General features: G+C 33.8%; 2 protein-coding genes and 1 non-coding gene across 3 annotated transcripts; 2 read left to right on the top strand and 1 right to left on the bottom strand.

Annotated features, from left to right (window-relative positions):
• Positions 1 to 2,575: 2,575 nt before the first annotated feature.
• LOC121225839 (small nucleolar RNA R71) lies at positions 2,576 to 2,682 on the bottom strand. The gene has a single exon (XR_005923742.1). It is a non-coding gene; the product is annotated as a small nucleolar RNA R71 (small nucleolar RNA).
• Positions 2,683 to 12,113: 9,431 nt separating this feature from the next.
• On the top strand, positions 12,114 to 14,604 carry LOC107918878 (uncharacterized). The gene is made up of 2 exons (XM_016848455.2): positions 12,114 to 13,640; positions 14,194 to 14,604. Exons 1-2 carry the CDS (start codon positions 12,237 to 12,239, stop codon positions 14,305 to 14,307), a joined length of 1,518 nt encoding a protein of 505 aa, XP_016703944.1. The 5' UTR covers positions 12,114 to 12,236; the 3' UTR covers positions 14,308 to 14,604.
• A 922-nt stretch (positions 14,605 to 15,526) lies between these two features.
• Positions 15,527 to 17,258, top strand: LOC107919507 (40S ribosomal protein S5). The gene is made up of 4 exons (XM_016848956.2): positions 15,527 to 15,797; positions 16,329 to 16,600; positions 16,764 to 16,967; positions 17,089 to 17,258. Exons 1-4 carry the CDS (start codon positions 15,693 to 15,695, stop codon positions 17,141 to 17,143), a joined length of 636 nt encoding a protein of 211 aa, XP_016704445.1. The 5' UTR covers positions 15,527 to 15,692; the 3' UTR covers positions 17,144 to 17,258.
• Positions 17,259 to 22,987: the final 5,729 nt, after the last annotated feature.

The raw sequence follows: 22,987 nt of genomic DNA, 5'->3' as shown, positions 1-22,987 counted from the left end.
CTATTTGAACTCAGACTTTTACTCACATCAAAGTGTACGAGTCACACATATATAATCCATCATCCACTCAGGATTTAGGTATGCCACACCGTAAACATCACAATTGAATAAATCCATAAATGGAATCATAATCTATTCGTCTTGGGTCCATTCCAATGTACCGTCAGTCCAATCAGTCACATCTACGTCTCTATCTTTGGGGAGTCATCTGTTTCGATGCCCAAGACAATGTATCTCCCTAATTGGACTTGATAGATGACATATTAGTCTTTCAATTGGTTTGTTCATTTCCAATTAGACTAAGGACATGTTTAGGATTATCTACTAATATAAGTTGTCTTTCTATATTATGATCTGGCCACATAATACAACTTAATAGTAGTTAAACATTAGACAACCAGTCAGTAACATTTGCTTCCATTTTGCTTTACGTGCAAAAACCATGTGAGGACAATATACAAAGTATTAACATAATTCATGAATAATTTTATTAACCAATCTGTTTGAAAAAAATTACAAGTGTACATTCACGAAAATACTACACTTAAGGCACCAGATCCAACAGTCCATGCAGAGCTCTCCTAAGTTTTCTTTTTCTTTGAATCAACTAAAGAAGGCGACACAAATGAGAAGGAAATCTGTAAACAGAATTGAGAAGAACTCTTTTAGAAAAAATTCCCCTCCTACACCTATATATATATCCTCTATAGACAGTCATCAAAGACCTCACTCTAAACTATTTACTGCTAATCATTATATTCCCCACTAAGGAATTAGTCGGTTCCAACTCAATTGAACCAAAATTACATCCCAACTAATTACTAATTGATAACTCTTGAAAACAATTATAATTCATACTTTTAGACTTAATTAATTGGTTCTACTTAGGTAAAATTAGCTTCATTTTATGTAATTGCATGACCATTTCTAGTCAATCGAACAGTGCATCTAAGAACTTCGGATGGTGAGTACTTTATTGCATCTTCACTTTTAATTGCTTGTGGAAAGGTCTTGTTGTGGCTAAATGGAAGGTTTAAGGGAGAAGGGTAGCAGAGGATGGCGGTTTGTTGAGGCATTGTGAGAGGTTGTCGTGGCATTGCTGGTGAAGAAAACAACAAAAACCCAGTCAGCAATGACAGTGCTCAGCATTTGGGACCCACCATGCACGTGTAATGAAGAATATTCACCTCAAAATTAGGGAAAAAACAATCATTGGCTGACAGCTTTTACCCTAGAAGACAACCAAAGTATAAAAGGCAATAAAAAAGGGAGAAACAAATACGACAATTTTTCTGAGCTTGACAAAGGTCTCATTGTGGCAAGGACAAGTTGCGCTGACTTTGAACTTTGGCGAAGACGAGAAACAAGACGTCGAGTTAGGGGATTAGAGTTTTGAAACCTAGATTTCTTCCTCTATATTTTATTTCAATTCTTTTGTTGTAAATTGATATTTTGGGATATCGATGATACGGAAACAACTTGAATTTGTGTAGCCTAGCCACAAGCTAACTTAATACTATTGCGGTTTGCTTAGGATGATGTTTTAAATTCAATTAATGTTTATGGATTAATATGGTTCATATTATTGCTTTACCCAATAGTTGTTTTTGTTTAAATGCTTAAGAGAGTGCTGATGAACGCTCAATACGTCTTAAGGTAGCTTGACACCGATAGGATTAGGTTACCTGGACCGAAGTTGGGTAATATAAATGAGTGTTGAGTGAAATACTCGTGTAAAATCTAGACATAGAGCCTTACCTTATACGATTTAGAGGGTTGAGCTTTAATAGTAGCTACTAATCCCAAGCCTATAGACATATAGTGCTTTAAGGGTGAGTAACCCTAAGTCTTGCTTTTGATAAAGGTAAACCACATTAGTACCCAATCGAATAGTAAGTTTTTTGCGCCATTGTTGGGGATTGGCAATTGGTAACTTTAGTTTTTGTTATTGTAATTTTTATAGTTTTAGTTGCTAATTTGTTTGTTTCATTATCTCAACAGGTCTATTACTAGTTGTATGCATAGAGGCATTCCTCCTGAAGGACTCTATCCATTAGATCTAGAAATTGAAAGGACCTTGATAAGAAGGAGAAGAGAACAAAGAGCAATGAATCAAAACTATAACAATCCACCTATTATAAATGAGCAACGTAATCTGGGAGTTCTGAATGTTAATCATCCTGTTGCTCAGATGTTTGATGATCAAGATAGGCTAATTCGAAAGCATGTAGTGCACATCGTAGGCAACCTGAATCCTGAAATAGTTAGGCCACAAATTCAAGCTCCCCATTTTGAACTGAAACTTGTAATGTTTTAGATGCTTCAATCAATTGGTCAGTTTGGTTGTTTGCCAACTAATGATCCCAGATTGCACTTGAGACTTTTCTTGGAGGTTTGCAATTCTTCCAAACAACAAGGTGTACCTAAAGATTCCTTAAAACTTAAACTATTTCCCTATTCTTTAAGAGATTGTGCTAGAACATGGTTTGACGCCTTACCATCTGGAATAGTAGAATCATGGAATGATCTATGTCAAAGATTTCTGCTACGATATAACCCACCCAATATGAATATCAAACTAAGAAATGACATCACATCCTTAAAGCAACTAAAGGATGAAACATTGTATGAAGCATGGGAAAGGTTCAAATATTTGCTTAGGAAATGTCTTATGCATGGATTTCAGCATTGGACCCAAATAGAGATGTTCTACAATGGTTTGAATGCACAGACACGAATGGTGGTTGATGCTTCAACTAATGGAACTTCGTCGGGTAAGTCCTACAATAAAACCTACAAGATATTGGACAGAATCACCAATAATGATTATCAATACCCCACAACAAGAGCTAGAACTTGTAGGAGAGTGGTTTGATCATTTGAACCTGATGATATTACCTTATTTACTACTTAGGTATCTTATTTAGCCAACATGATAAAGATCATGCCAAATCCTAGTGAGGTGAAAAAGCTAAAAGCAGCTAAGTTATCTTGTGTTTATTGTGGTGAGGATCATGTGTTTGAAGAGTGTCCCTCAAACCCATCATCTGTCTACTATATGGGCAACTTCAATAGGAACAACAATCCTTATTCCAACACATATAACCCTAGTTGGAGACAATACCCAAATTTTGGGCGGAACAATCAAGGAGCTAGAAATTCCAACATGGGTATTAGACCTAATGCCATGAATGTTCCGCTCAACAATGAGTTCAACAAGGACAAACATCATCTTCTTCCTCATCTATTGAGTCTCTACTGAAGGAGTATATGGCCAAGAACGATGCTATGATCTAGAGTTAAGCATCACCATTACGAGCTTTAAAGAATCAAGTGGGACAAATAGCTAATTCTTTGAACTTAAGAACACAAGGAACTTTTTCTAGTGATACCGAGAAAGCAAGACCACATTGGAAAGAACATTGTAAAGTAATCACTCTTAGAAGTGGCACACAACTAGATAGAGTTGTTAAGAATGTTGTTCCTGAATCATCAAATTCAGAACCACTTATAAGCAAAACCCTTGAACAACCTAAGAAGAGCACTACAATTGAGAAAACTAGACCAAGCAATGCCGAAACAAACTCATATAGCAATTCTGAACATAATTCCTAGGCAAAATAAACATTACAACCTGAAGTTCGTCCATGCTTTCAAAATCACAAACAAGACCAACATTTCAAGTGATTCTTGGATGTCCTTAAGAAACTTCACTTCAATATACATTTGGTAGAAGCCTTGGAGCAAATGCCTAACTATGTCAAGTTTATGAAAGACATGCTTTCAAAGAAGAGATGATTGAGAAAATTTGAAATAGTCGCACTTACTGAAGGGTGCACTGCTACGTTGACAAATAAATTGCCTCCAAAGTTGAAGGACCTTGGAAGCTTTACAATACCTTGCTCAATTGGTAACCAATATGTCCAGAAGGCCTTGTGCGATTTAGGAGAGAACATAAATCTTATGCCTATGTCTATGTTCAAAAAGCTAGGAATTGGTGAAGCAAGACCTACCACTGTAACCTTGCAATTGGCAGATCGATCATATGCACACTAAGAAGGTAAAATGAGGATGTCTTGGTAAGGATAGATAAATTCATTTTTCTATTATTTTTATTGTGTTAGACTGTAAAGCTAACAATGATGTACCTATAATTCTGAGTAGACCTTTCCTTGCAACAGGTAGGACTTTGATTGATGTTCAAAAAGGAGAATTAACTATGAGGGTGAACGATCAACATATCACTTTTAATGTTTTCAATGCTCTGAAATGTGCTGATGATATCGAAGAGTGTCATGTTGTCAGTTTGTTAGTTTCCATTGTGGAAGAGGAATTTGAGAAAAAATACCATTACAAAGAGCATAGTGAATCAAATGCAGTTGATATTGATTATGAAGAGCCATTAGGACACCACAATGAGTTGTTGGAATCCAAACTAATTATCAATAGACCTGGAAAGAGGTTTGACAATTAGATTTATCTGCTCGAACTTTCAACCCTTCTAAATTATCCGTAGAAGAACCACCCACCTTAGCGTTAAAACCTTTACCTTCACAGTTAAAGTATCATATTTAGGAAAGGATAACACGCTACCCGTGGTTATGTCTGCTAAGCTGACTGATGATCAAGAAGTTAAGTTGTTAGCTGTGCTTAAGAAATTCAAAAAGGCATTAGGTTGGACAATCGTCGATATTAAAGGAATCAGCCCCATACTCTGCATACAGAAAATTCTGCTGGAAGACTACCATGGCAATTCTATTGAGCAACAAAGGAGGTTGAACCTCATTATGAAAGAGGTGGTGAAAAAGGATATAATCAAATGATTTGAGGGTGGCATTTTCTACCCAATCTCGGATAGCTCTTGTGTGAGTGTAGCCCAATATGTGCCAAAGAAGGGAGGTGTCACTATGGTCAGTAACGACAATAATGAGCTTATACCTACACAAACTATCATGAGTGTAGCTCAACAAAGCGACAAGGAAAGAGCATTTTCCACTACCCTTCATTGACCAAATGTCAGATTGATTAGCTGGAAAGGATTTCTACTATTTCTTAGATGGATACTCTGGGTGCAATCAGATTGCAATTGCCATAGAAGATCAAGAAAAGACAACATTCACCTGTCCGTATGGTGCATTCGCCGTCAGAAGAATGTCATTTAGTCTATGTAATGCGCTAGCAACATTCCAATGGTGCATGATTTCCATATTCTTGGATATGGTTGAGAATTTCCTCAAAGTGGTTATGGATGATTTCTGTAACACCCCTTACCCGTGTCAGATGTTGGGACAGGTACGAGGCATTACCGGACTTAAACTTAACAAATCATACAAAATTGAGTCATGAAATTTCATCAAAATTAAAACTTTTCATATTTCATCATCAAGTCCATAATATGGGCTTCCGAGACCCAATACATACTTTGAAAGTGGTTCAAGACCAAGCTGAGAACTTTTGAAAACTTTGAAAATTTTCTTGAAAAATAGGGGCACACGCCTTGAGCACATGGCCATGTGGCCAGCCGTGTGGATGAAAGTTAGGCTATTTACCAAGCCTTTTTCCATCCAAACATTTACACACTTATACCAAATTTATCAACACACAACATGGCATTATCATAAACGTACAATTTAACCAATAATAGCCAACATCAATGGCCTTATACAAAATGACCTATCAAATATCATAGGCCAACAGTTTAAGCCAAATCAATTATGACACATAACAAAATAATAAAGTTCTCTATACATGCCATAATTCATGATATTGCTTTCAAAATACCAAAAGAGTGTTGATAGTGTGGATGGATCTCCGACGATCTCCGTACCCCGAGCTAGCTTGGTGACACTGTAAGACAAGGAAGAGAAAAGGGAGTAAGCATATAGCTTTGTAAGTTGGTATGTAAATAATAAAAAAAATATTAACATGCTTTTATCAATCCCCATAATGTGTTCTCAAGATAATACAATCATATTTGCACATAGTTTCACTATTCACTCATGTTCATATCAAGCTATCAACGTGAGTCATAGTTATTAAATTATTTATATCTTGAGATAGGGAACTCTAAATTAAGATCCGCTAAATTTTTATGAAACTACACTCACATATCTTCTTACCATAAAATATTCAGAATTTATGGTTTAGCCAATAAGTACAGTTTATTCTTTAAATTCATCCTTCTTTTGCTGTCTGATAGTTTCGACCCTTTTTCACTAAAAATCAATTATCTCCTCGTACAAGATTTGGATGATGTTTCTGTTTGTTTCTATTGAAAATAGACTCATTAAGAATTTTAAAAATATAAACTCTAACCCATAATTATTTTTATACAATTTTTAATTAGTTTACAAAATCACAATAAGGGATTCCGAAATCACTCTGACCCTATCTCATAAAAATTCAAATATCTCATAATATGAAATTCTCTTGGTTACACCGTTTCTCTCATGTAAAACTAGACTCAATAAGATTTAATTTCATATATTATTCAATATCTAATTCGATTTTCACAATTTTTGGTGATTTTTCAAATTTATACAACGGCTATTGTCCAAAAATGTTTAGTACTAATTTTACTCTTTCATGTTTTCTTTGTATTAACTTTCATTTACACACACATAACACCAAGCATGTTCATAGCTAGCCATTACAATAGCTAGTCATTATCAAATATTTACAAGTCTTCATATTCATACTTACTCCACATCAACCTTACCAAAATTCGATCACATATCGAGCATATTGCTCATGAATATATATGTACACATGTACCTGCACTCATTCATCACATAATCACAATCATTTACACTTAGTCATTTCCCGTTGAACACATCAGAATATTAAAGGATATATTGGAATATTGCACATAGTGCCACACTTGTAGCCAAAGCTACTTCACATCACTTATCACACATAAGATCATTCTCAATCTATTCACATTCGCGGGTCTACTCACACAAGCTGTCGGTCATTCGTAACTACTCAGTGCTACTCACACAAGCTGTCAAGTATCCATAACACATGTTGGATTACCCAGTCACCGCTAGAACTTAGAAGACCAGCACCCAGATTCACTTAGTCACAATTTTACATAGTTTTCACATAGGTTCCTAGTGACAAGTCACTTGTATCCTATTCTATTCTTAAGGTTCAACCGGGAAATTTCACACTTGTCGATATTTTGTCAAATTCATCAAATATTCAGCCACATTTCACAAAATATATCAAAATATGAAAGCGTAAGTAAAAAAGATGCATTATTTACATACAAACTTACCTCGGTCCAAAATCTCAAATGTTTGCGTCTTAGTCCACAACCTTGCCTTTTCCCCGGTCAAGGTCAGTTCCTCATCTTTCTTGATCTATAATAACACATTTAACTCATTTAATACACACATTTTCAATTTAGCCCCAAAAACACCTTATGGCAAAAATTACATTTTTGCCCCTAACTTTTCACATATTTACAATTTTACCCCTAGGCTCGTAAAATGAAAAGTACTCATTTTTCTCATTACTCAAGCCTAGTCGATTCATATTCCCTTTTATAGCAGCCCACAATTTTCACTAAATCAATTTTTTCTTTTTTTACACATATTTTACAACTTTTACAAATAAGTCCTTTTATGCAATTTCACTAAAAATCACTTAGTAAAAGTTGTTTATTACACTTTAAACTTTCATATTCTACCATAAAACATCAAAAAAAAAATATTTATGTCATCCATGGGTAAATTTTTAAACACAAACCCTAGCTCAAAATAATGGTAGAAATAGCTAAACCGAGTTACGAGGATCTCAAAAATGTAAAGAACATTAAAAACAGGGCTAAAACAGACTTACAATCGAGCTTGGAAGCTTGAAAAACCCTAGCTATGTCTTCCTCATGTGAAATTTGGCCAAGGGGTTAAAGTTTTGGACTTTTTTTACAATTTAATCCTTTCGACTAAATTGAGTGCCGAAACATCAAAATTTTCGAATAAAATTTTCATGAAATCATTCCGTACATCTATAGATCATAAAAATATAAGAATATTACATTTTTTCCTCGCCGAATTTGTGGCCCCGAAACCACTATTCTGACTAGGCCCAAAAACTGGCTGTTACAATTTCTCAGTATTTGAGAATGATTTCGAAGGTTGTTTGGACAACTTAGAATTGGTAATTCAACATTGTGAGGAGATTAATCTCATCTTAAACTGGGAAAAGTGTCATTTCATGGTAAAATAAGCCATTATCCTAGGGCATAAGGTTTCCCATAAAGGAATCGAAGTTGACAAGGCAAAAATCGAAGTGATTGAGAAGCTGCCACCTCCAATGAGTGTTAAAGGGACTAAAGTTGACAAGGCATAAGGTTTCCCTTGTGTGCCTTGTTGGAACAAAATAAACCTTTCATTTTTAATGAACCTTATTTGTTAGCTTTCGAGGAGTTAAAAAAACGACTGGTGGTTGCACCGATTGTAATAGCTTCTGAGTGGACATTGTCATTCGAGCTCATGTGTGATGCCAGTGATTATGCCATGGGAGCAGTATTATGGCAAAGGAAAGAAAAAATATTTCATGCAATCTATTATGCTAGTCGGACTTTAACTAATGCGCAACTTAATTACACCACCACGGAAAAGGAATTATTAGCTGTGGTATTTGCATTTGATAAATTCCAATCATATTTAGTTGGTACCAAAGTCATGGTTTACACAGACCATTCTCCCATTAAATATTTAGTGACTAAGAAGGATGCAAAGCTAAGAATGATTCGGTGGATGCTCTTATTGCAAGATTTTGATTTCGAGATTCGAGACAAAAATGAAGCTAAAAATCAAGTGGCAGATCACCTATCAAGATTAGAAGCTAGAAATGAAGATGGTCATATCAAGCTTATTAAGGACAATTTCCTAGACGAGCAGTTGTTAATTGCCACAACATTGCCTTGGTATGCCGATATTGTAAACTTCTTAGGCAGTGGACTATTGTCACCTAATCTGAATAGCCAGGGCAAACAAGAATTCTTGAATGATGTAATATTCTACGATTGGGATGAGACTTATCTATATGAGAAATGTGCTGATCAAATAAGTCAATAATGTATTCCTGATTAATAGATGAACAGTGTATTGCAACATTGTCATTCAGCCCCGTTTGGAGGGCATTTTGGAGGAGTAAGAACCGAAGCAAAGGTACTCTAATCTAGGTTCTATTGGTCAAATTTATTCAAAGACGCCCATGAATTTTATAAGACATGTGATCGTTGTCAGAGAATAGACAACCTATCTAGGAGACATGAAACGCCACTGCAAAATATTTTGGAAGTTGTGTTGTTCGATGTTTAGGGGATAGACTTTTTGGGTCCATTTCCACCCTCGTTCGGCAATTTATACATATTTGTGGCAATCTATTATGTCTCCAAATGGGTAGAAGCCATAACTCTACGTACCAATGATGCCAAGTCAATAATGAAGTTCTTGCACAAGAACATCTTCACAAGATTCGGTATGCCTCGAACCATCATTAGTGATGAGAGATCTCACTTCGATTGCAAGCTAGTTGCCAATACCCTACAAAGGTATGGAGTAAATAAAAGATTGCCATGGCATATCATCCCCGAACGAACAGGCAAGCTAAAATTTCCAGCAGGGAAATTAAGCAGATTTTGCAGAAAGTTATTAATCCAAATTGTAAGGATTGGTCCTTAAGGCTGAACAAAACTTTATGGGCATATCACACTACTTACAAAACCCTGTTATGAATGTAATCATTCAAACTCGTCTACAAAAAGTTGTGTCATTTGCCGGTTGAGTTAGAGCATAGGGCATATTGGGCTGTAAAGCAATTGAACATGGATTGGAAAGCTGCTGGCAATAGAAGATTGCTTGAATTAAATGAATTGGAAGAATTTAGGGCATAAGCGTATGATAATGCTAAACTTTATAAGGAGAAGGCCAAGCGCTGGCATGATAAGAGAATTATGCCATGACAATTTGAACTAGAACAACCGGTGTTGTTATTCAAATCAAGGTTGAAAATGTTCCTTAGCAAACTGAAATCCTACTGGTCAAGTCCCTTTGAAGTAGCCAAAGTATACCTTCATGGAACAGTGGATGTCAAGGATATGTAGACGGGGGTCACATTTAAAGTCAATGGACAATGTTCAAAGCACTACTAGGTTGCTCATGTAAATTAAGACAAACAATCCATTGACCTTAGAGATGTTTAAGAACTCCTTTAGCAAAAATTTCCCTCCAACACCTATATATATCCTCTATACACGGTCATTAAAGACCCTACTCTAAACTATTTTCCGCTAATCATTATATTCCCCACTGAGGAATTAGTCAATTCCAACCCAATTGAACCAGAATTACATCTCAACTAATTACTAACCAACCAAAAAATTTCTAAATTTTTCAACAGAGCCCGTCGGCTTACTATTTATTCAATTTACTCCCATTTCTCCTCTAATTTTGGGACCTTAAAGAAACTCGAGTGTGAAAACTTTTTTTATTGGCGATTCATGAGAGTTTTTGTAAGCTTACTTAGAACCCATATTTGAATTAATAATGCTTTTAGAAGTTGTAAAACTCATTTATTTCATTGAATGCATGATTATACTTAATTTGTTCATATGATTCTTCTTTATAGTGTTGAATTGAGTTTGTAATTGCCTCAACAATGAATGTGACATCTCACCTCTTAAATTCGACGATTAGGTGGGGTATTACATTTAGCGGTATCAAACCTAAAGCTTTTTAGACTCCACTAGCAGGGTCAGGAAATTGAGAAGTGTTCTATAGGGGTATAGTAAAAGGGTTAGTATTTGGTATATTGATAGGATATTTTTTTTATTCCACAAGCAACCTTAAAAATTTGTCACACATCTTCTTTTTTTAACATTTTACTGTACTTTTATGGGACGCTCGTCAACTCCTTACATAAAAAAATAGACATATATGCCAACTTTATAAGGGTACCCATGAAATAAAAAAAATGTACGCTGGTAGGGTATCAAATAATCACTCTTAGTCTATTAATATATAATTTTATATATTTCAATATTGTACCGTCTATTTTTTAATAAAAATTAAAAAATAATTATAAAATTATTAAAAACACGTCTAGAATTAACCAAGTAAATAGTATACCGTATTCAAATCGGAACTTACTAGGCTTCTGGAAGACTGTAAAAAATAAAATACCATTTATCACCCTTTTTACTTTTAAGTTTTCTTTCTAAAGTTAATTTGAAATTGACTTTCAGATTTTATTATTTTAATTATATTTTTAAATTATTTATAATATATCAATCAAGTCTTTTAATTATTAAAACTATTAAATGAAATGTCAAATTTTATATGACATTATTTAAAATTAAATTAAAAAAAATTAAAATGTTACCACATAACTTTTAAAAATAAAAAATAAAAACTGAGTGAGCGAGCGATGAAACTTATGTAAAACCTTTGGAATCCTCAAAATCAGTACTTTTACAACATCCATTTGTAAAATATTTATTTTACTTTAAAATTTTTATTTTAAACTATGTCAAATCACATTTAACAGTGAAATTAAATATTTTAGTAATGAAAGGATCTTATTAATATAACATCAATAGTTTAGGGTTACAATAAAAATTATTTTAAAATTTGGGGACCAATTTAGAAAGAAGGTTATAGTTTATAAATGTATTGTGCAATTAACTCTTTCTTTCTAGAATGGCATTTAATAAAAGGTCAATTGGTAGTTTTGGTTCCTCTATTATGAACACTGTTTTGTTAAATCTCTATATTTTAGTTTGATATAAATTGATAATCTATTTTTGTAATATCATTAACTAATTCAAATAGTTAACACTAATAATTATTGTAATTAAAGTGTTATGTGGATTTTTTTTTCATATGTATCTTTTATGTTGTAATGAGTGAGTTTTTTTTTCTTCGAACAGGTTAATATATTAATTAAATTAATTAACGGTATTAACTATTAACAATTAACTATTTGTACTAACTAATAATTTTGTTCTAATAATAAGATTAAATCTTAAATTTGAATATAGTTGAAGGATGAAACCCAGAATTTGACGTTGATAAATAGATAATAAAATCGCACAAAAACTCAAATTTAAAAAAAACCATAAGAGACTTTAAAGGGATTTGATATCTACCTACAAACAACCATTTTCCTTTTCCGTTTCTTTTCCACTACTAACAGTTTGGTTCTTTATTTACAGATAACATAGGATGTCATCTACTAGGGAAACCATGTTGGACCCTTTTAAAACCTGGAAATTCCTTGTTTCAACGATTACCATAAAACCAATTGATGTTTTAGTTTTCTTATTGAAAACAACCCTAGCTATTTTCATAGTTGCCTCAATCTCTCTGTTTTTCTACTTTGCTTTCTCTGTTCAACCCCGTTGGCTCTCTTCTCCAATCTGCAATAATAACCAACAAAAGTTCATTGCCAAAAATAGTTCTTCCAGTAAGGCTTATGGACGGACGAATTTGTCCCATATCCAGTTTGGCATCGGCGGCTCAGCCAAGACCTGGAACCAGCGCCGCCATTTCTGTGAGCTATGGTGGAGACCTAACGTTTGCCGTGGGTTCGTTTGGCTGGATGAGAAGCCTCCCAATGGTGAAAACTTGCCACCTACAGCCCCTCCCTACAAAATCTCCGAGGACACTTCCAGGTTCAAGTACACAAGTTGGTACGGATCACGTTCTGCTGTTCGTATGGCACGTATAGTGAAGGAAAGCTTCGAGCTTGGATTGGACAACGTGAGGTGGTTCGTAATGGGGGACGACGACACACTGTTTTTCCTTGAGAATTTGTTGACTGTTTTAAACAAATACGACCACAACCAAATGTATTACATTGGTGGGAACTCTGAGAGCGTGGAGCAAGATGTGATACACTCTTATAACATGGCTTATGGTGGCGGTGGATTCGCCATAAGCTACCCTTTAGCAGCTGAGCTCGTTAAAGTCTTAGATGGCTGCATTGATCGATACGCATCATTTTATGGGTCGGACCAGAAGGTTCAGGGTTGCATGAGCGAGATTGGTGTCCCTGCCACTAAAGAGCTTGGTTTCCATCAGTTAGATATTCGAGGGGACCCTTATGGTTTACTGTCAGCGCATCCTTTGGCGCCATTGGTGTCACTTCACCACCTCGATTATGTTCAACCCGTTTTTCCGGGTATGACACGGATTGGTTCACTCCAGAAGCTAATTACTGCTTATGAAAAGGATCCAAGTCGGGCGCTACAGCATAGTTTCTGTTACGATTTCAAGCGTAACTGGTCTATTTCAGTGTCGTGGGGCTACAATGTGCAGTTGTATCCGTCTCTGGTTACGGCCAAGAAGCTTGAAACGGCTTTTTCCACGTTTCAATCATGGAGGACTTGGAGCAATGGGCCTTTCACGTTTAACACCCGACCCGTTGAAAAAGACCCGTGTGAGAGACCAGTTACGTATTTCTTGGGTTCTGCTGAGAGGGTTAATGGGGATACAACCCTGACCACTTATGTGAGGAATGTCGAAGATTCAGCCAAAGAATGTGATAGGCCGGACTATACCCGTGCTGTGGCTGTTCAATTCTTCAACGTCTCGAGTGCAAGGTTGAGCCCTGCCATTTGGAGGATGGTGAGCAACTCCCTATCTAATCTTTTTACTCTCTTTGTCAATTTTTACTTTTAGTTGGCTCGTTCATTGTTTTGGTTGTTGAATGCACTTTACCATTGTTAACTAGTTAGGTGGGTTAGCACTTATCAACTTGTCCTTGGTTGGTTGATCCCGACCGCAATAAATGGCCTAAAATGGCTGACCAATTGGTTCCATACACCACACGACACCAGTCCATGGCAGGCAAAACTAAACTTGACCTTTTCGGAGTTGAGTTTTTGAATTTTTTTAATCCAGACAAAGTGGTCATTAATTTACCTCACTTTGTCACAATCTGGTTGGCCAAGAATCCAACATGAGAAATTTGACCAAGTGGTCATTAATAAGTGACTTCACCTCAATCGTATAAAAAGGGTACACGTATAGAGCAAAAAGGGAAATCGAATATTTGGTGTCCATCAATTTTTGCGCAATTCGTGCAAGGCATGAAAACGAAAATTAAAGGCTTAGTTTGAAATTTGATTTTAGTGACTACCAATGACACGTTTGGTTAAAAAAATTGTTGTATGAACAGGCGCCACGTAGACAATGCTGTGAGGTTATCAACGGTGGAGAAGGGGTGGACAGCCTGAGGGTCGAAGTCAAGATTAGAGCATGCCATCGGTTTGAGAGTGTCACTCCTCCATAGAATGTGCCAAACATTGACAATTCCCATGTAAATAACAAGATATTTACACACTTGATTACATTATCCCTGCATAGTGCATACTTCCCACCCGGCCAGCCATTTTTGGCGAATTTGGTTTTAGCTATCTTAATTTTGTAATTTTACAAACATAACGATTGTAACAAGGAGAGCTTCTTTTCTTTCAAGGAAAATGATTGTCTCATCGTCTGCAACTCTGTGTGAAGTTGTTTTGCAAGGAAAAAAAGACAGTATTAAATGTTCAATCTATAACTATATATTAAAAGAGCCTCCTTGGTATTTTCATGGTGACACCTATATAGGGACAGAAATGCTTAATTTTTAGTCTCACACATTTTATTGTTTATATAATCAGGTTTCTATTTGTAGCATTTAAAACGTTCAATTAAATCCATGCCTCTAATTTATATATTTAACATTTTTACTAAATTTAAATTAAAATAAGTTATATTTACTCGGTATAATAAAATGTTATGACCTTCTTCCATGATGGTTATAAAAATGGTTACTTTCATTTTTACTCCCCTTATTGTATTTAAATTTAAAAATTAATTTTTTATATTTTAATTTTTAATATAATTTGATTTTTATATTTTTATAATATTATTGATTAGTCTAAAGAGTTAATATCATTAACTTTTTAATTAAAATATTACGTAGTTATATATAACTTAAAAGTAGATTTTTAAATCTGAAAAATAGAAAGGTGTAAATTTTTAAAAGTAAATTTGAAATGTATAAAGTATATAGATAGTTAGAATATATTTTAATCTTTAAATTTTTACTGTATAATTTGACCTAAATAAATAAACAACCAAGTGCGAAACCGTATCAATCATACTAATAAAGGGAATAAATTATGGCTTATAACTTTTGGCAACTTTTGGATTTCTTATTTTCATATGTTTAAACATTAACTTTTTTATTCGTTTAGATATATATATCGGTTTCTTACTTTTACTCGTTCTGACATATAATACTATTTCACTTTTTATTACGCTTTAAAAAGCTTCTGTTTGGTTTGGTGTATTGGCATAGCCAATACACCCCTAATCGGTGGGCCCCACCTAATTCGGCTCTATTCCGTCGTTTGGTTTGATGTATTGCTAATACGCGTGTAATCCATTACCTTTCTAATCGGTGAAAACCACCGATTTCTATTCCCTCTTTTGCCCAGATTAGCTACCGCTTCAGCAAACCTCCCTGTTTTACCCTCCTCTGATCCCCTTTGTTTCTCTTCTGTTCCTTCTAGCTTCATCCGCTTCTGGGTCTCCAGGTTACTGCAACTGTATAAGAGAAAGGCCTTTGTCTTCTAATTTCCTCATTCCGCACTTCGGTTCTCTCTCTTTGCGGCATCTATCATAGGTATGGCGACAGCCATTGCAGCCCCTGCCAAAGCCTCACTGCAAGACCCAACCAAGTCTCACCCTGACGTCAAGCTCTTCAATCGCTGGAGCTTCGAGGAAGTTCAAGTATTTCTTTTTCTTTTTCCCCCTTTTGCCTCTCTATACATACATTTCTTTTTTCATTCTCTTGGCTTTGTTTTTTCTAGATTTTATATGAAATGTTCCGTTTTAGCATGTTCTCTATTTTTTTGGTCTTTTCAAGTCGAGTGGATCTACTAGGACTAATTAATTGTATACAGGGATTCTGTTTTCGTAGAGAATCGTTCATGTTGTTTTTAACTTGATATTATTTGTTAGATCATCTTGTTGTGACTGAACATCTATATTGTTGTTCTCTGATTTGAAGATTTTACTTGTTGTCTTTGATGTTACTGATATTCAGATTGACAATTTATGTTAAATGTTTGTCTTCATGTTTGTAAGAAATTGGTTAATTTTAGGTTAGATTATTTGGATAAGATGATCGTATTAGATTGTCTTTCGAATGCTTAAAGACTCCTGAAGATTCGAAAGAATTAGGTTCCTCAACTTGCTGTTCCCTTTGATAACTACAATTGTTAGCCCTGGTCCTTGATGTGAATGATTTATCTATTTTAGGTTTCTGATATCTCTTTGAGTGACTACATTGGTGTTCAACCTTCCAAACATGCAACCTATGTGCCACACACTGCTGAGAGGTACTCAGTTAAGCGTTTTAGAAAGGCTCAGTGCCCAATTGTTGAGAGGCTTACTAACTCATTGATGATGCATGGCCGAAACAATGGAAAGAAACTTATGGCAGTCAGGATTGTGAAGCATGCTATGGAAATTATTTATCTCCTAACTGATCAGAACCCAATTCAAGTCATTGTTGATGCCATTATCAACAGGTGGCCTATATGACCTTTAAGAATTTCCTTTTTCAAATGTATCACTAGCTGACTTTAATCTTTAAAGTAGCAAATGATGTTAATTAAAACATCTTCCAATTCTGGGTTATCTTTGTTGGATCAATCTTTGATAATCCTTGTTGATTTTTGATTGATATAACAGTGGACCTCGTGAAGATGCTACTCGTATTGGTTCTGCTGGTGTTGTGAGGCGTCAGGCTATTGATATTTCTTTGCTTCGTCGAGTGAATCAGACCATCTATCTCCTCACCACTGGTGCTCGTAAGTCTGCATTCAGAAACATTAAAACTATCGCTGAATGTTTAGCTGATGAGCTTATTAACGCAGCAAAGGGATCATCTAACAGGTAAATAACAGCCTTTGAACTCCCGTGTTTGAACCTTATTTTGCTTTGAAACTAGGAACTGTCCTTGCAATCCCATTTATTTACCACAACTTGCTTCATCATTCTCACATTGTTTGTGCAGCTATGCCATCAAGAAAAATGATGAAATCGAGAGAGTTGCCAAGGCCAATCGTTGAGGAATTGGTAGGACTTTGCATAAACCATGGCAGTGGACACTTCTGTTTTTTATTCAGTACTTTATAAGTTACCTATTTTGTGTTCCGAACATAATATGAATGTTCCGTTATTTAAGTTGAGATGTTATTGAAGAGAGCATATCCTGTTTTGGTTATATATGCTGTACTTATTTTGCCATGGTTTGATGCTGTTGAGTTCATCTTTGCTGCAAACAAAGAGATGAGAGTGCTTGATGTGATTGTTTTGACCACATTAAATCGCCCTGCCTGCTGCTGATAATTAGTACTTAAAAAAGAGACAATTAAAGGAAGAAATCAAATTGAGTTTTTCCAATTATTGAGCAGATGAAATTATACAAGTCTTTCAAAAATATTGTTATGAATTTCTAACCCAGCCAATAGAAGCAAAGAAAAAAAATATTAATTGGAGCAATTGTACAAACTTCTGTTTGAAGTTAAATACAAAGGCCGTAACACTATTGAAATCAAGCCTTTCAACCTGCATTAACAATGGAAGAGACTGCAGTTCATCAACGTCAAATTTTATATGTTTTATGAACATGATTCTCTCTATCTACAGATACAGAAAAAAATTTTGGAACTTTATACTACAAAAGTCGATTTAATAATCCCCGTTCTAATACTGCTTATGTTGTTTGGCTTGTTTTAGTTTGAAGTTCATCGAGAACAAACATTTTTCAAATTATATACTTTCAAATTTTCTTTTATAGTATCATATATTATGATTTGAGTAAATTCATATAAGAATATTAATTATTAAGAATTTTATTAAATTATATATTTTAATTAAAATATATTTAATAATAATTATGTTTAAATATGATTAAATTATTTATTATTGATAATAATAATCTTATTAAAATTTAAATAACAATAACAATAATCATTTACCAAAACAAATTTATGCTAAGGATATTCTAGTCATTTTAGTTTTTTCCATTATGCTATTACACCTCTATTCCATTCAACCAAACACAAGATTACTATTACGCCTCTATTCCATTACATTCAACCAAACAGTTGATTTGCTATTACACCTCTATTCCATTACACCTCTATTCCATTACACCTCTAATCCAATACACCTCTAATCCAATACCATATGGATATGATGAATTATTTATCAAAAATGGACAAATAGTATTTTATTAGTTTAATGAAACTTATAATTGGAAAAACTGAAATAGTGATAAACATATAATCAACAAATTGATTAATATAACGGTGTCTTTTTGTTCATGATAAAGCACTTTGCTGGTAGGAAGTTTTATATATAATTATTTATATTTATATAAAGTATTTTATTAAGTCGACGTTGCGAGTTAATTCAATATCAATTTAAAAATTTATTTAAAATTTCTCTTTTAATATAGTTTAATATTAATATAATAGTATTTTTATCTTTTACAATTTTATATGAAATGTTAAAATACAATATATAAAGATTGAACTCAAGCCTAAAAAATGTTTACCCATAACACTTTACTACTTCACTTATAACATAATTATTGCTTTTTTTACAAATATAATTTTAATATCATTTTTTTTCTTTCACTCTATAACACCCCAAAATTGGGCTAGAAATTTTGAAGTTATTTTAGGGATTATATCTTTAGTGTGTTCGGGAATTCTGCAAGCATGGTAATCGAAAATGTTTTTGTCTATAATTTTTAAAAAAATTAAATCAATTTTTGAAAATAGTGTTTAAAAGATTATTAATTTTGAAGCAAGAACTAATTTGTAAAAGAGTCTAAATTGTGAGTTTTTAAAAGACAATTAAAGCAAAAACTTTAAAACACCCTATATCTTCCCCCACCTAGTTTTATTTTCACCTTAGTTTCCTTCTCCCCTATTCTTGTGACGTCCTTTGCATCCCAAACTCCAATTCATCAAGTTTTGATTCCAAAACTTAATTCCATTGATTCCCTTCATCCTCCTATCATTCAATATCTATAGATTTTCATAGAAAAACACTTAAAAACACCATTGATTCTGTTATCACTGAAGTTGTGAGTTTTTCAAGTTTTTGATCAAACGCTCAGTTTTTCATCAACTAAGGTAACGGTTCAATTCCTAATTAGTTTTAAATGATATCTGGTCTTTTAAACAGAATTTTTAGCCATTAAGTCGCATGTTTTAAATAAAAGCTAAAAATTGGGTTGTTAATGGTGGATTTTGAGATTTTAGGTAAAAAAGTGGTTTCAAAATGTTTTTCAACTTGTTTTAACATGATTAGAAGGTTTTTTAAACTTACTTTAAATTTTCATTAAAGATTTCTAAGATTTTAATGAGTTTTCATGAAAAATGCCTATTGTTCGTCAAAAATTTTTGATACTATGAATTGAGTAGTTTTGCGAAGTTTAAATATTGAGAATCGACTATACATAAATAATTAGATGAATGGAATTTGTTTTAGGAAAAAAGATTGAGTATAGACCGAGATATTCGAATTTTAAGTTTTCTATGTCGAAGGTTTAGGTCAAAAGAGAACCTAGCTTAGGCTTGTGTTTTTGGATTGTTTGATGTGAGTTTTTGGTTGAATGTTGATTGTGTTGTTGTGTGATTTACTTTGTTGAAGCGTTGAAATCGATAGGACCTTCTACGAGTATAGATAAAGGCAATGAAAAACTAGTTTGAGCTTTCAGCTTTTCGACAAAAGTGTAATTGGTGAGTGTTTGGAATAATTTCTTGTGGACATGATTCAATGCGTTATTTAAGAATTTTGTTGTAGCCTAGACCCTACTCTAAATTCTGAGTGTAAGCTTTCTCGTACTCATGTTTAATTTGTGAAGTATGTACTTGTGTTATTATAAAAATGTGAATTGAGATGAGATGCAATTACATGTGACATGTGTTCATGATTACTATTGTGAAAGTACATATATAGGCATGTCAAACATGCCAAGTGACAGTGATATTATGTGCTTGATGTAAATATGCAGTGATAGTGAATGATAAGTCGGTAAGTAATATATGTGTGCTTAATAACATATATTTTGACCTTGTGATTCTTAAAATCGTTGGATATAGTTGACATGTCATAGGATTGTGAGTACTCACTTATATGTTATATGATTTGGGTGTTGAGGCCCTTGGACATGTTGAAGAGATAAGAGAATGTGATCTAAGCTCCATTCAACGGGACATATTTGGTGTGTTAAAGAGTGTTAGCTTTATGCTTTACTTTTAGGACATGTTTGACTCTATGAGTCTATGTGGTGTGTTGGAGATTCATGTATCCTGTGAGTGGTTATAATGCCTACTTTTACGTTTCATAGCTCAAGTGTCAATTATTATGTGATATATGCTTGAATGTTATGTGATTATATGAGTATTGTGATATATGTTCAAATGTTATGTGATTATATGTGTAATGTGACATATGTTTATAAGTGAATATGATTACCATGTAAATGAACTAGTAAATAATGCACGAGTAAGAATAATATGGCACTAGAGTTCGAACTGTTGAAGTTGTGTTATATGGTTGTTTTCGTTAATGCTTGATGAATTATTTGCATGGTAGTTGTTCTAGGAAGTCACTGAGCTTGTTAAGCTCACCCACTCCTTTTAAACCCTTGTAGAGTAGTTAAGTGCCGGTGTGAATGGTGTAGTACCGAGGGGTGATCCAAGGAAGTCCATTTCCATTTTTTCGTAGGTGTTATTGTTATTTGTTTACGTTTTGGAAATAAGGCAATGTGGTAGACTTTTACTGATATTTGCCACGATGTTTTTGATGCCTCCATAGACTATTTGTTCTTAAGTTTATGAGATTCATTTCGTATTATGTTGATTATTGCTCGGACTTACTTTCGATGTTTGAGACTGTTATTACAGCCGTTTAGATGTTTATTTGATGACAATATGATAGCATGACGGATTGGTACATGTTGGAATGATTTATATGCTCAAGTATGTTGCATTTTTCTTGTCTGGAGCAAATGTATCAATATTCGTGTTGTAAATGATACCTCTGTGATTTTGAAATGTGTAGGGATTCAGTAACGTAATTTGGTATCAATACACTATCATGAGTATCAATACTTAGGGTAATTTTATCGATACTTTTTCAATTGTACCGATATTTTCCAGGTTTTGATTTTTAGACGAGAAACAACATGTTGTTTTGGTGCTAATTATCCAATCGATATCGATACCATTTAAGGGAAATATTGATACCTTTGTTTCAGTATCGATACTTACATGCTTATTTTGGAAATTTTACTAAATAGACCCTATGCATGTTTAATTAATAGTATAAGACTATTTGATGCATGATTAGCATGTGACGAAGATAACTAAAGAGTAAGATTGATGTAAAACCTATACGAATGATAATATGAAAGATGTTTCTTTTAGAATGAGCTTTTATTTGTTTTATATGACATGATACGGTAGTGTGGCATCTTGATATTCAGGCTCGGTGACCAGGCTGGGTATAATATGGTAAAATTAAAAAAATCTAGTTTGATTTAAATGATCAATTAAGTTATAATTTTTTTATTTCTTTTCATGATCAAAATGATATTACTTGGCAATACATGGGATTCATGGGATTCAAACAATATGAATTAGAGGCAATACAAGTATTAGGATCTTACTTGGCATCTCAAAATTAGAGGCATGCAAACAAAATTTACTTGACAATGCAAACAATAAGAATTAGAGGCAATACAAAAAATTAACCTAAGATTTCCAATAAATCAATAGGCAATAATAGAAGACTTAATTTAATTCATTAGAGAATTTCTTAAAGCATTAGGATCTTTGAAATCAGGTTATGATAATTTTTTTTCTAATTTCTACTCTTAGGAGAAGAGAAAAATAAACTTACATTGTCCTTAATATGTCATATATTTAGCCATCAATCATACATTTAGAGAGAAAAAAACAGCAACCAATTAATACATCCTAAAGATCACATTGACATCCTTTATGATGAATGCATATTTGTGACGTAATTTATAATCATTTGTGCTTGTCTTTGTTTTGTTTTAGAGTGGATTTATAAATTTTGGAGACAATTTTAGTGTTTTAGTTAATTAGGACATAATGTCAGATAAGTGTGGACTTTATGTGACTCCTCATACTCGATTCAATCGTCAAGTTTAAATATGAGATATCACTTTCGTTGCTGGAGCAACTCAAACTAATGTCCAATTCAATTTGTGTAACGCCCCAGAATTTTTATTTTTGTTCTTGCGAAGGTGTGACACAACTGTGACACAATTTGTGTGAGAGGTCCCATGTTCAAGCCAGGATTTGGGCAAATTTTGGTATCCTATCTTTGGTCAGTAGGCTTTTAAGTAAACGTTGGAAAATAATTAACAGAATGAGCCTGCTGGTCTGGTGGATAAGTGGAGTGTTGGTGTGAAGGAGGTCTTGTGTTTAATTCTCTGTGATGGTGTGGAGACAATAATTTTGCTCCAATTTCAGCTAAGAGTTGTGTTGGGGCAAAATTCTGAGTAGTTGTGTTTTAGTGGGTTAATATGGAGTAATTTTAGGAGATAATGGGGGAGAGGTTATCAGAAAATAATCTGATTATCTTTTTGTTGTATAAAAAAAGAGTAGGGTTTCGGTTTTCTCTCCAATTACCCAAACTTTTTCTGACGCTTTCTTCTTCTTTTTTCCCTCCTTTGCCGATTCTTTCCCCTAGTTGCTGCCGAAATTTCCATTCTTTTTTCCCTTTCCATTTTTCTTTATTTTCCAATTGATTTGTTTGTTTATCGTTGGTTGCGTGTGTTCGATAAGTAACGATTTTGTCTATTTTTAATCATTATTGGTTAGTCTCTAAAAGGGCGATTCCTTTTTGGTGTTTAGGAG

Source organism: Gossypium hirsutum, chromosome D13, assembly GCF_007990345.1.
Source record: "Gossypium hirsutum isolate 1008001.06 chromosome D13, Gossypium_hirsutum_v2.1, whole genome shotgun sequence".
Taxonomy (NCBI): domain Eukaryota; kingdom Viridiplantae; phylum Streptophyta; class Magnoliopsida; order Malvales; family Malvaceae; genus Gossypium; species Gossypium hirsutum.
Note: the sequence above shows the minus strand (reverse complement) of the source record. Positions and strands in the feature narration are given on the sequence as shown.

What these genes read in the sequence shown, in the direction of transcription:
- LOC107918878 (XM_016848455.2), top strand. Translation starts at nt 12,237, where the DNA reads ATGTCATCTACTAGGGAAACCATGTTGGACCCTTTTAAAACCTGGAAA. An exon ending in GCCCTGCCATTTGGAGGATG is followed by an intron (nt 13,641 to 14,193) that starts GTGAGCAACTCC and finishes TTGTATGAACAG; the next exon opens with GCGCCACGTAGACAATGCTG.
- LOC107919507 (XM_016848956.2), top strand. Translation starts at nt 15,693, where the DNA reads ATGGCGACAGCCATTGCAGCCCCTGCCAAAGCCTCACTGCAAGACCCA. An exon ending in GGAGCTTCGAGGAAGTTCAA is followed by an intron (nt 15,798 to 16,328) that starts GTATTTCTTTTT and finishes TATCTATTTTAG; the next exon opens with GTTTCTGATATCTCTTTGAG. An exon ending in GTTGATGCCATTATCAACAG is followed by an intron (nt 16,601 to 16,763) that starts GTGGCCTATATG and finishes TTGATATAACAG; the next exon opens with TGGACCTCGTGAAGATGCTA.